General features: G+C 39.0%; 1 protein-coding gene across 9 annotated transcripts in view; it reads left to right on the top strand.

Annotated features, from left to right (window-relative positions):
* The window catches only part of UTRN (utrophin), a 431,410-nt gene that overhangs the window by 312,955 nt on the left and 106,074 nt on the right, over nt 1-12,381 (top strand). For 5 of the 9 annotated variants that reach the window (XM_078383278.1, XM_078383279.1, XM_072995759.2 and 2 more), the window contains 2 exons: nt 9,169-9,437; nt 11,458-11,604. In XM_078383278.1, the coding sequence (XP_078239404.1) occupies nt 9,169-9,437; nt 11,458-11,604 (416 nt within the window). Of the gene's footprint in view, nt 1-9,168; nt 9,438-11,436; nt 11,605-12,381 lie in introns of all 9 variants that reach the window. The other 4 variants (XM_072995753.2, XM_072995748.2, XM_072995744.2 and 1 more) reach the window with 1 other exon arrangement.

Here is a 12,381-nt window from a genome sequence, read left to right as displayed (position 1 = left end):
CTGCCTGAGAATCCCTGTAAGTGTAACCATTTGACCTTCCCTTCATACCATACAAGGTAATAGTAGCCCCAGGAGAGAGGTTTCCATTGATGCCAAGCTTCAGAAATGGTGTTTTGATCACTTATGTTAACTGTTGAGAATTCTTTCCCATTATTTATTCCAGGTTATCACCTTCAAACTGCATTGGGCCTGAAAACACAGAAAAACAACCCCCTCTTCCCCAAGAAACCAGAAAATGCCAAAGGTCTGCTTCCTGTTGGCAGATGACAACAGATAGTACAGGGCTGTTGTGCACTTTATTTTTGCACATAATTACTGCACATACCCCTCAGCCATGGAAGGTCTAGGGACAACCGAGGGCAACAATAGCAATATTCAGGGGGCTACATATTGCCCATCACTGCTCAGCAGTGATGTAGAGAAAAGAAACATCAGCTGCTTCAAAAACATTACTGTGTTGTGGTTCATAAATTAAGATGGGCCATGTGGTGTAACTGACTGGCAAAGTAGTTTTTCCTCTTCTTAATGTTCAACTTCAGTCTTGGTTCCGCTTCTCTGTAATAATTCATTTGGTGCCACTAGTTTTTATGCTGTTGTTATGTTACTGTTACTTGTGTTATATTTTAGTGTTTACAGTTTGTGGAGTTTTGGTTTTAATCTTTTGTAAACTGCCCAGAATAGTGCTTCAGCACTAACGGGGCAGGATATAAATTAAAGTAATAAATAATAAATAACTGCAGTCCTTCTTTGGCACTTTTTTTCTTTCAGTTTCATCAGAAGTTATTTCAGGTCATTGTTGCATTCTGCCAGTAAGATGGTGTCATCTGCATATCTTAAAATATTGATGATTGTCCCACCAATTTTTATTCTTCTCTCATCTTAATCTAGTCCAGTTTCTATATTATATGTTCTGTGTACAGACTGAACAGATAAGGTGATAAAATGCACCTTTGTCTGATACCTTGGCCTATAGGAAGCTATTCTATCTCTCCATACTCTTGTCATAAAAATAGCTTCTTGTCCAGAATACAGATTAGAACAGTTATGGTGACAGCATTTGAAAATTCGTGCTTATAAGTATTGAGAGGAGTGCAGAAATGTTGCCCTAAAAATGAAAGTTCTTTTAAAACTGTAACATGATCAGCTGTTTACGAAAAGATGTTGTGAGATAATCAGCCTGTTTTCCAGAGAGTCTAGGAACAAGGTCACATTGTACATAAACATTGCAAAGTTGTTTCATTCAGACCTACTAGTCTAGTGTGTGGAAGACAAAGTTATGAATGAAGAAAAAGAGGTATTTTACAACCTTAAAGCACCATATTTAGGAAAACGTAAATCCATGAAATATAGGTTTTAAGATTGCCATGTTAGTGCTAAACTAAAAAAAAGCAGGTAGATGCATCATAGAGTAACAAGAAGTAATCAAAACGTAGTTGCTTGACAACATTTTTATTGCTAACAGGAATCAGAGTATATGGAAAGTCTATGGGATTTTCTATTATGGTGGTGCATCCTGGTTTGTGGTTGTTCGCATACTCCTGGCGTTTGTTAAAAGACATGAGAGACTGTGTGTTTTGTGGTCTGCTTTCTATGTTTTTGTAAAGATTATTAAGCCTCATTAGAGCTGTTCAGTCTGTTCCTCTTATTGTGCCTAGGTCTTCATCTATCTTTACCTCAGAGCTTGTATCTTCCTCCCCCTTTCAATTCAATTTAAACCCCTCCAGATGAGATTCTACACGTTGTGGCCAAACACATTCTTCCCAGTCCTTGTGAGGTATAGTCCATCACTTGCCAGAAGTCCCATCTTCCAGGAAGCATAGACTGTGGCCCCAAAATTCAAATTCGTTATGTTGGCATCACCTTCGTAGTCAGCCATTCACCTGGAGTATTTCCCTTTCCATTCCTCTTCTGAGTAGTGGTAAGAAGGATAAGGAAACAATCTGGGCCGTAAAGTCCTTGAATTTCCTTCCCAGTGCTTCAAAGTCTGATGTGGTTTTACATTGTTCCTCTTGGCTATGTCATTTGTCCCCACATGGATGAGAAGAAAGGAATAGGCATCTGTGGGTTTTATGGGTGACGACAATCCTTCCATCACATCCCTAATCCAGCCTCCAGGGAGACAGCATACCTGGTGTGTCCATGGATCTTCCTGGTGAGTTTCAGTTTCAGCCCCATGCAGTAGGGAGTCCCCTACTACAATTGCTCTTCTTTTTTGTAGGGTGTGAGTTCAGTAGCCCTGCTAGGCTTTGTTTCAGTCTCTCTTATGCCCTCCTGCAATGTCTCCTATATGTCTTTCTCTGCATGCTGTCTGTGAGACCCCTCTTCAAGAATCTAAAAGTGGTTTTGCCATTCCATTGATGAAGAACGTCTCCTCCTTATTTTGTTCCTAAATGTGACCCTTTACCACAGTGTTCCCTCCACTAGGTATATTCTGTCCTCAAGATGTTCTTCCTCTGCTTTGTCTTGCTTTTCTTCCACCTCCAATGTCTGTCTTGGTTGATGTCACTTGATGGCTCTGTTCTATATACTCCTCACAGCCTTAAGGGTGGCCAGTCACTGCTCCAGTAGTTTCACTTTTTCTTCCAACAGTGCCACTAGTTTGCAGTTGTTGCATGTGTATGCTGTGTTGTTCTTGTACACAAAGACAAACATTGCACCCACTTTGCAAGCCACCCCCACTGAAGTGTCTCTTCCCTTTGTAATCCCTGTTACTTTTTACTTTGTTTGTCTGAGTGCCCTTTCCTTTGCCTTCTCTGCCCTTAAAGATGCCGGGATGTAGTGCACATTTGTATGCACCTGTCTTGTTACATGAAGGTGGCTCTGTAAAGCTATTGCACGGTCTTGTTTGGTCAAATAATAATGGGACACACTGAATGTCTTAAGACTTCATTTGGTAAACCCTGCTAACAATATGTTGGCAAACTACTATCTATTAGAGGAAGGGTATGTTGGGTGGGAGAAGGGCACAATAAATGATTTTAGAAGCAAGTTGCTAAGTATTGGGGAAATCCCCCAGATAATAACAGGCAATTATGCAGTAGCAAAGGTTATTTTGATAGATATGTCCTTCTAAATTAAACATTCACCATCTGTCTTACTCTTTAATTGCAAATGCAAAAAAGTACAATAAATCTAAGTTGAGTCATTAGAGAAGTATTTGTTACAAGTCATTTACATGCTAGCACTTTATTTATGTTAGACAACATCTGGCACTGTTGCATATTGTAGGTTTAAAGAATGATGGTAGCAACCACTGTGGGGCAGCATTTGTTATTGTACCCAATACCTCTCAGGCCTGCTTTGAAGGCTTTAAAACCAAAACTTATGTTTCTTAGGAGGCTGATGAGGAAGACACACAAAGAAGAGACATCTTCCTTTTGTGATCTTAATAGCCTTGCAAAAGTTCTATTTGATACTTTGGAAGTGCTGATAGTCAGTCACATTATTTGCATTCAAGAAGCGAATGCCTAGAGACCTAATGAATTGTTTTGTTTTGTTTTTTTAAAGATAATGTTCTATTTATCTAGGGCAGTAAATGTGTAGGAATTTTTCTGTAGGAAAACCAACATGAAGATATTAGCCCAAATCCAGTGTCAAGATAGTGGATATCTGCTGGCATGTAATAACTTCTTCTTCTTCCTTCCATTCTTGCAGCCTTGCTTATCATCCAAGAACAGACTCCTCAAGTTTTAGTCTCTAGCCCTCCTGGGCAAGCTTTTAGGGTACTGGGACTGGGATGGAGAATGCCTCCCTTCCCAGTTTCACTAAGGAAGGCAATTCTATCAATGCTATAACAATGTTGGATCCTCTCCTATGTTATTAAGTTCAAAGGAAACATAGCCAAAATATTCTACAGACAGATTAACAGCCCGTTAAACTTTATAAGACTTGTCTGTTAATATTTTCCTCTTTCCATAGAAGTAGCTCTGTTAGTCTGTCTCAGCATGTTTGTGAAGTTAAAGGGAAAAACAGGGGAGGCGAACTGAGGGCAAAATAGAGTGACATTTAAACAAACCAGTTTACTTCAATGGGAGCTTTCATGGATCAGAATTGATATTTTGTTCTTGGGTTTTTCTTGTCTCTTTTCCTTTTTAGCTCTTTAATTTTTCAAGCATTTTTCTGTTTGCTATCCTTCAAGTGTCACTAGATCATGTCTACCTTCACAGGGTTTCCAGTGAAACTCCCAAGGGGAAGAAAATAGTGTTCCTCCTTTAGGCTTTGTATGTGGGCACATATGTGTGTGTATAAATATACAGTATAGGAGGAGGAGGCAGAATAAAGGTGCTGGGATTTAAATGCCACAACTCAGTGGAGGGTAGTGACCAATATACAGCCTTCTACAATTTTTTGTCCTCCAGATGTTTTGGACTAGAATTCCTAAACTTCCAGGCTATTGTTCATGCTGACTGGGGGCTGATGGGAGCTGACACTAAATGTATGGAAGATAGCAGGTTGGAGAAGGCAGCTAAGCCAGAACAGTCACTGGTTTCAACCTTGGGTCTACAGATGCTCTTGGACTAAATTCCCAGAAGTCTTCACCACTACCTCTGCTGGCTAGGATTTCTGGTAGTTATAGTCCAAGGGGATCCAAAGTTGGGAACCACTGCACTACAGTATAGAGAATAATCTGTCTAGATCAGTGGTTCTTAACCTGGGCAATATCACCCCCCCCAGGGGGCGATTTCATTTTTCAGGGGGGTGATGGAATGAAAAGGGGCAGTGAGGGGGCAAAGGAACAGAAGGGGGGCAATATGGGGGCGATAGAGCAAGCCAAACCTGAGAAGGTGGCTGCAGCCGCGGTGCTGGCACCGGATCAGGCAGGCGGATCCAGAGCAATTGGTGCTGGCAGCGGATGTGGTGCTGCCGCCACCACCGCTGTGGGCAGGGGGGCGATGATAACTTCCTCAATGGCTCAAGGGGGCATTTCTTTCAAAAAGGTTCAGAACCACCAGTCTAGATGACTGGTTCTCAGCCTTTGTCTTTCACCTGTTTCGGACTTGAGCTCCAAGAATCGCTTACTGTTGGCTGTAGTGGATAGACTTCTAGGAGTTGAAAGCCAAGCATCTACAGACTGAGAGCTACTGCTTATTCAAACTAACCCTTTACTTCCTAACCCTAATCCTGATTATCTCAGTAAGGTGGACAGGCATTTGCATCACACATGTTTTAGGCTAGTACTCAATTGCAGTCACACTTACATATTGTTTATCATTTTTGCATGAACTAGAAGCAGAAATTCTTATTTGGAAATTAAATTGTTTTTGAAATCCCATTCTTGTGCATTTTCTCCAGAGACTTAGTAAACCTTTAGAACTACATTAACTTTCTTTTGAATAATTTCCAAACTGGAGCAGGGAGACAGATGGGATCCCCTCTCTTTGCCTTTTGACAAGTTCACTTAAGATATCTTCTCCTTTAGCAAATAAATAGATGGGTGAGCAGAGTGTTTCATAATTTCTGAGCAGCTGTTGAAGTGGTGATAATATAATGAATCCTGATTAAAAACAGACATATTTCATAGCACAAAAAGAGAGAAAACTATTAGTGTACAGTTGGAGGAGGGTTGCCTTAGTAAAAATGAGTTCAGTATTACCATGCCAGTATGTGAAAAAACATTTTCCCCCCAAAAAACTGTTGATGCTGACATATTTCTTGTCTGTTAACACTTTTCTTTTCAGCACTCCCAGTAATAATGAATGTGGTCTTAGCTTTTCAGGAATTAATTAATGGCTTACTCATTAAACATTCTGGAACATCAGAATGTCAAGCATGTTGACACAAAAGGAATGAACATATCTAAGGGAATGATTGCAAGCATCTTTATGGCTCATAAAAGTGCATGTGTCTGGCTTCAATAAATGCCTTTTTGAAATCAAATTTACAAGCAGTCCTGTTTCTTTTTATATGAAAAGAAAACGAGGACTCGCAAAACAAGAATACAACCTATATAAAAGTGCAGTAGTCCTTAGCAACATTAAATTAAACCTGCCTGTCAAATGTCTTCTAAAAAATCTGAAGAATCTTGCTCTTAATTACTATAGGGTGGAAACCATATAAAATTACATACCTTTGGTGAAACGTATGCCCAATTCTTCTTTCTCCATGTCCCTCATTGTGATTTTGTTGGCTCCTCCTTTTAGACTGGGCCCAAACTGATTTCCTCAGCTATTTACAAAGCCATGATTCATGAGTTGTGTTTCGGTTGCTTTCCAGCCTATAAAGCTGTTGGCTTTTGTAATGAGAACAGAAACGCAAAAATTGTGTTTCAGACCAAAGGTCCATCTGGTATAGCATCCTATTACCAGAGTTTGGATAAGTTGCCTTCTTTGGGCTACCAGAATCCCCAACCAGTGCAGAAAGTGGCAAGGCTGACTGGAAGATTCTGGGAGGTATAGTCCAAAATCACAGGTTTTCCAAACTCTGACTAAAAGTCATTTTAGTGAACCAGATACTTCAAGGAAGTTCACAAAAAGATACAAAGAGAAATGATTTTCTTCCGTTCTTCCCTGGCAACTCAAAGATAAGCCTCTTCAAACCTCTAGGTTGTATATTAGCTATCCTGGCTACCAATCACTGATAAATTTGCCCTTTATGAAGTTGTCTAGTCCATTTTAAAAGCCATATATGGTAGTGATCACCATCACATATAATTTTATATAGGTCAGTCCTTAAAATTCTAAAATAACAATATTATGAAATAAGTTTTCCTTTTTAAAATTGAAAATAATACAGTACATGCTACTTCCAGTTAAATGAGGTACAGTGGCTGAAATCCTGTTGCTTAGCATTGTAAATTGCACTAGAGTAGGCTCACTGAATCAAAGGGGATTTGGTGAATTAACTCCCTTGTAAGTTCTGTTGATTCAAATGGGCCTACTCTAGTTGCTATTTCCTTTATTGTAATAAGTTTAGGGTAGGCCCATTTGAATTATTTTAACTTCTACTGAAGTGAAGTTGACTCACCAAATCCCCACTGATTCAATAGGCCTCCTCCAGTATAACTTACTACACAAAGCAACAGAATTCCTGCCACTGAACTGGTGGTTGAAATTGGGCTTGACGTAGTATGTTCCAACTACAGTAAGCCCAGTGAATCAATGGAACATGTAGAGGAGATGGTTCACATTGAGTCTCCACTGACTCAATGAACCTACTTCAGTTGTTACACTAAGAAACAGGATTTCAGGCCATGTGTCTTATGTAAGTATCGACTTTTGAAAAAGTCCTGTTTGTTCAAACTCTAACTAAGAGTAAGAATTTGATTAAATGGCCTTGGAATGTGCTCCATTATAGTTCATTCTTCTTTGCTAGCAGCCTTCAAAATATTTCCTTATATCATCAACTGCGTTTAAGATTAAGTAGGGTTTGGGTTAATCCAAAATCTAAAATTTAATTCAAATAATAGTTTCATGGTGTGGTTAAACAGAAATCCTGATTATCTTAACAATACTTAATGAGAAAGTTGGTGAAGATTATTTTGTGACATTAAAAACCTTGAAATAAAATATGTATTTATAGTAACTTTTAAGTGCAATCTACCTTGCTGGAATTGGACCCAAGATTTTTTTTGAACCAGAGAGTGATCATAATCTTCAGCAGTTGGCTAATTGTAAACTCCTGACCATTATGATGAAGTAAAAGCCTCTATTACCTTTTCAACACAGAACTAACACTCTTCTTTGAGTTTAGCTTGTTTATGCTTATTGATAAACACATGGAATTTGCATTATCTTTAACATTTTGTTAATAATATAATTGTGTGCTGTCAAGTTCTGATTTCTGGCTACTATTTCCAGAGTTTTCTAGGTAGAGACTACACAGAGGTGGTTTACTGTTCCCTTCTTCTGGAGATGCCCTGGGACTGTGCAGCTTTTGCCCAAGGCTGCAAGCCTACCTCTCCTGCACAGTGGGGAATAGAACTCACAGCCTCTGGCTCTGCAGCCAGAGGCCTAAACCACTGAGCTATCCAGCCAGCTAGCATTTCACTATCATTCCGTTACAATGCTTCTTGGATCCAGAAATAGTAAGGTTTACATTACAGAGCTGGTTCCTGCTTGTAATCAATAGACTTGTAAAATTGTAAATGAATTGAGACTTCTTTTTTGGGGGGGGCATCTTCAAAAATGGCAATGGCTTCATGTATTTTACAAACTTTTCCAAGGCTTATAAATAATGTTGCCCTCCACATCAGTCCTCTCCGCTTTCCTAGATACCCTATTGCTCTCAGCTGCTATTAGCAAAAAAGCTATTGCTGGGTGACATCCTCCACACACCCCTTTGGAGCACTTGTTACAAGAGTGAACTTTTGCATCCCAGTTTCCCCAGTCCTAGGTCTTCAAAGCAGCTGTAAGATCTCCTTTCCTGCCTCTTGCCTTTGAAGAATAGCTCTTCATATTCAGAGGGTGCAGAGGGTGGGACAGTAAACCATCTCTTGAGGGCAAGTGAAAGGCTTCCCTGTAGAAGTGGACTTTTTATCTCCTTCATCAGTTTTTTCAGGAGCATTTCTTCAAAGGAGGGCTTAAGCCAGGAAGACTTTTTCCAGATCTGGTTTTATATACCAAGGAACAAAATCATGTTTAGGCTTCTAAGTGCTAGACCCTTTCTTTTGAAGGAAGTGTTAATGAACGTCCGAAACCTGTTTCTAAGTCCGAGTCCTGCACATTTCACTAGTATCTCTGATATGGTGGTATGTTTTTTTCTGACTGATAGTGTTAACAGTTTTAATTTGTTTGCTGTTGTAGGCAGTTGGTACTGCAGGTAGCATTTAAATCTTATCAGTTTAACACACTTCTTTCACCAATGATATTCTCTTCTGACTGGTGGCTTGGAAAGTCTCTCTTCCAGTCGTTCTAAATGTTGTGTTAAATATAGTTATCAATAATTATTTATGGGATTACCCTTCAGCTCAGCCACCATTGGAGTAGTGAAGTACAGTAGTTGAGTTTTTATTTGAAATCTGGCCATGTTTGAATACTGTTCCTGAAAAAGGTCTTTAGTATTTTTCTTTGTTAATTTGGCCTTGTCTCAAGGGCCACCTCAGAGTGCATGGGGTGGTCCACAGAATGGCTGGAGGGAGTTGCAGACCACCGCTTAATAATAACTGACAGTTTTTTAAAAATTGTACCCTTATTTTAGAAGTGTAATAAGAGCTGGGTTTTTTTGTTACAGAGTTAACCCCTGAAGAAAAAGCACAGAAGATTGCCAAAGCAATGCGTAAGCAGTCTGTTGAAGTGAAAGAGAAGTGGGAAAGCCTCAACGCCTGTGCCAACAGTTGGCAGAAACAAGTGGACAAAGCCCTAGAGAAGCTGAAGGATTTGCAGTGTTCTATGGATGACCTCGATGCTGACTTGAGAGAGGCAGAGAATGTGCGGAACTGTTGGAAACCTGTTGGAGAGCTACTGGTTGACTCATTACAGGATCACATGGATAAAACAAGAGTAAGCACAAATGCTCTTATGAATGCAATATAAACTTAATGAATGTCCCTTTGAAATTTTTAATACTGGCAATGCAAAACTGTACTTAGATATTCATGATTTATACTATCTCCTTACTTTTCCTGCATCCAGGGTAAAAGAGGCATGTTGATAAAATAAACTCAAGTCGTGAATCATTTCATGTACTTTATTTGGAACTCATGCATAGTTGATACCACTTTGCAACCTTAAAAAAAATTGCAGCAGCAGTGTGGTGGCAGGAGGAGGTACAAAGGAGTAAAAGGTGTGCCTAGGAAGAATGACATGACTAGAGGGAGGCAGAGGTACCTATGAAGAACTCAGAGGACATATTCCCTGAGCATTTACAGCTCTTTACAGGTCACTGCATTCTTAATAAGATAGCCAGCTGTTGCTGTTTAGGCTAACCTTTGGGGGTATCTTGATTTTTGCAGCATCAGTTTGTCATCTCATTGTTTAACTGAATTGCCATTTTTTAAAAAGCAACAATAACAACGAACTATATTTTGGCCTTGCCTGGTAGCATTTGAAGGTAAATGTAAAATGTGAGTGCAGTTATAATATTTCAAAGCTGGAAAATCCTTGTGGTTACCTTCCAATGAAGGAAAATAAATACAGTTCCAGGTAATTCCCAGTATGTTCCACTGTGCAAGCATAGGCTTTCATATATCATATGGCTGCAAGTCTAGAAATCCTAGACTGTAGAAAACTGGAGGGCAAAGAATATAAAGAAGTATTATACTGAAGTGAACTTTTATTGCACCTGGATACTTATTGTCTGTCTATTCATAGATAATCTAAGAGGGGGGAAATGAGTGATTTAGTGTAACATAACTTTATACATGACAATACAATACCATTCCCCATGTTGCATTCTTGGTTCAAATAATTAATTCATAAATTAGTGAAGCTTGATTGTTATCCCGGCAGGACTTGATCAGACCTCACTTACATCTTCACTACTGTTGCTTCAAGGATGATACAACCATCTTCTCTTTCTTATTTTAATATAAATACATAAAAATGCTGATCCAGACTAGTGGAAATACCTCTGCTTTTTAAAGGCAATATGTCATCTCTTACTGATGATTGTATTAAAGAAGGCAAAGAAAGGATTGTAATGTTCTTCAGCAAAGGAAAAATGGGATCATCTGTTGAGACTTAGGTTGGCCTACTGGCAATCTCAAAAGCAAAAGCAATATTGAAATTGACTGACCTGGAAGAATTCGTGGTGAGCAGTAGGGAAATTCTGCTGATGATTTCAAAGTGCCAAGGGCCTTCAGCTGATGAGAAAACTTACTTTTAATTTCATAGTTTACTGATACAGCATACAGTTTTCCAAGTGAAGAAGGACCTTGAATAAATTGAAATGCTGTGAGTTCTGATACTTGCAGGTGAAGCTCAAGAACACTCAAGTACCATTGTCTTGTTTTCCTTCTTACTTATTTTTTTATTTCTTTGATTTCTATACTGCCCATCTGGCAACCCAGCCCACTCTGGGTGGTTTAAAACAGAGTATATATATATATATAAACAATAACAGGACAAAATATAAAGTAATCAATACACTATTAAACAAATTAAAATAATACAGTATCAGTAAATATTAAAATGAAAATAGGAAAAGGAAAAAGATGGTGGGGTTGAACATTAACTGTTGAATCAAGATAAAGTAGAGTCTGGGAAGGCCTGTCTGAATAAAAATGTTTTAAATAATCGCTTAAAAGTTCCCAGTGAGGGTGAAAAAAAATTTCCTCCCCCCCCATTATTTACTTAGTGACTGTTTGTTTCCTGTTACATGTCAGGAATTTTACATATTTTTTCCTAATGTTTCACAGCATTTGTTTGTTTTTACAGTAGTACATAAACCTTTAAGGAGAGGCCACTGGTTAAGAACTTTACAGAGAATGAATGAGTGTGCTCATTTCCATGTGCTGCCTACTGGCTGTGACTCTGCTTTGAGATGATTTATTGAGAACAGGTGTATGTTTACTGTTCCCAGGCATTTAGAGAAGAAATTGCACCAATCAACCTGAAAGTTAAAGCTGTCAACGATTTATCCAGTCAGCTCTCACCGCTTGATCTTCATCCATCCTTAAAGATATCACGACAGCTAGATGATCTCAATATGCGCTGGAAGCTTTTGCAGGTATCCTGTTCTATTATGGATTAATATTGCAGAGCATGTTCACCTCCTCTTCTTTTTATTTTCAAGAGGAATAATTTCTTTGCTGCTTAATTAATTAACTTAAACAAGTTATACTCTGTTTATCAGCTGGAAATATTCATTCATTCACTCACTCACTCACTCATTCATTCAGTTTGTATCCCACTTGTAAAATAGAAAACAAAAATAATAAAAATAAAAATACAGATGTTAAAAACCTAAAAAAACCAGATGGCACTAACTAATCCCAAAGTGGATGGAGGAAAAGAGGGGAGGGAAGAAGAGGAGGGGGAAGAAAAAGAGAGGGAAGGTGGTCAGCTGGGGTCAGTGTGGAAAGCCCTGAAAAGCAATGTCTTTAATTCCTTCCTTAAAGTCCACAGGAAGGGGGCTAGGCGGAGCTCCTTTGGAAGCTGGCTCCATAAAGTTGGAGCCACCATGAAGAAGGCCTTACCTCTTGTAGAGGATTTATGGGCCTCTCTTGGGGTGGCCACACAGAGGAGCCTCGACTGGGATGGGCAGATGACATTAAGGAGAGATGCTCTGACAAGTAATTCTAGACCAGCTTATAAGTCAGTCAAAGCAAGATAGTCACACTCAGGTTTATAATCTAAAATATACAATACAAAAGGACAATGGGATGGAGAGGGAAAACGAAAGCCAGTGACAGTGCTTAATGTTATTTGTAAAATGATCCATTGTAGTGTACCTGGAGGTTGATGGTCACACCACCAACTTTAGAAATTGGAGTCTTTTTTCTTT

Source organism: Pogona vitticeps, chromosome 1 (genome assembly GCF_051106095.1).
Source record: "Pogona vitticeps strain Pit_001003342236 chromosome 1, PviZW2.1, whole genome shotgun sequence".
Classification (NCBI taxonomy): Eukaryota; Metazoa; Chordata; class Lepidosauria; order Squamata; family Agamidae; genus Pogona; species Pogona vitticeps.
Note: the sequence above shows the minus strand (reverse complement) of the source record. Positions and strands in the feature narration are given on the sequence as shown.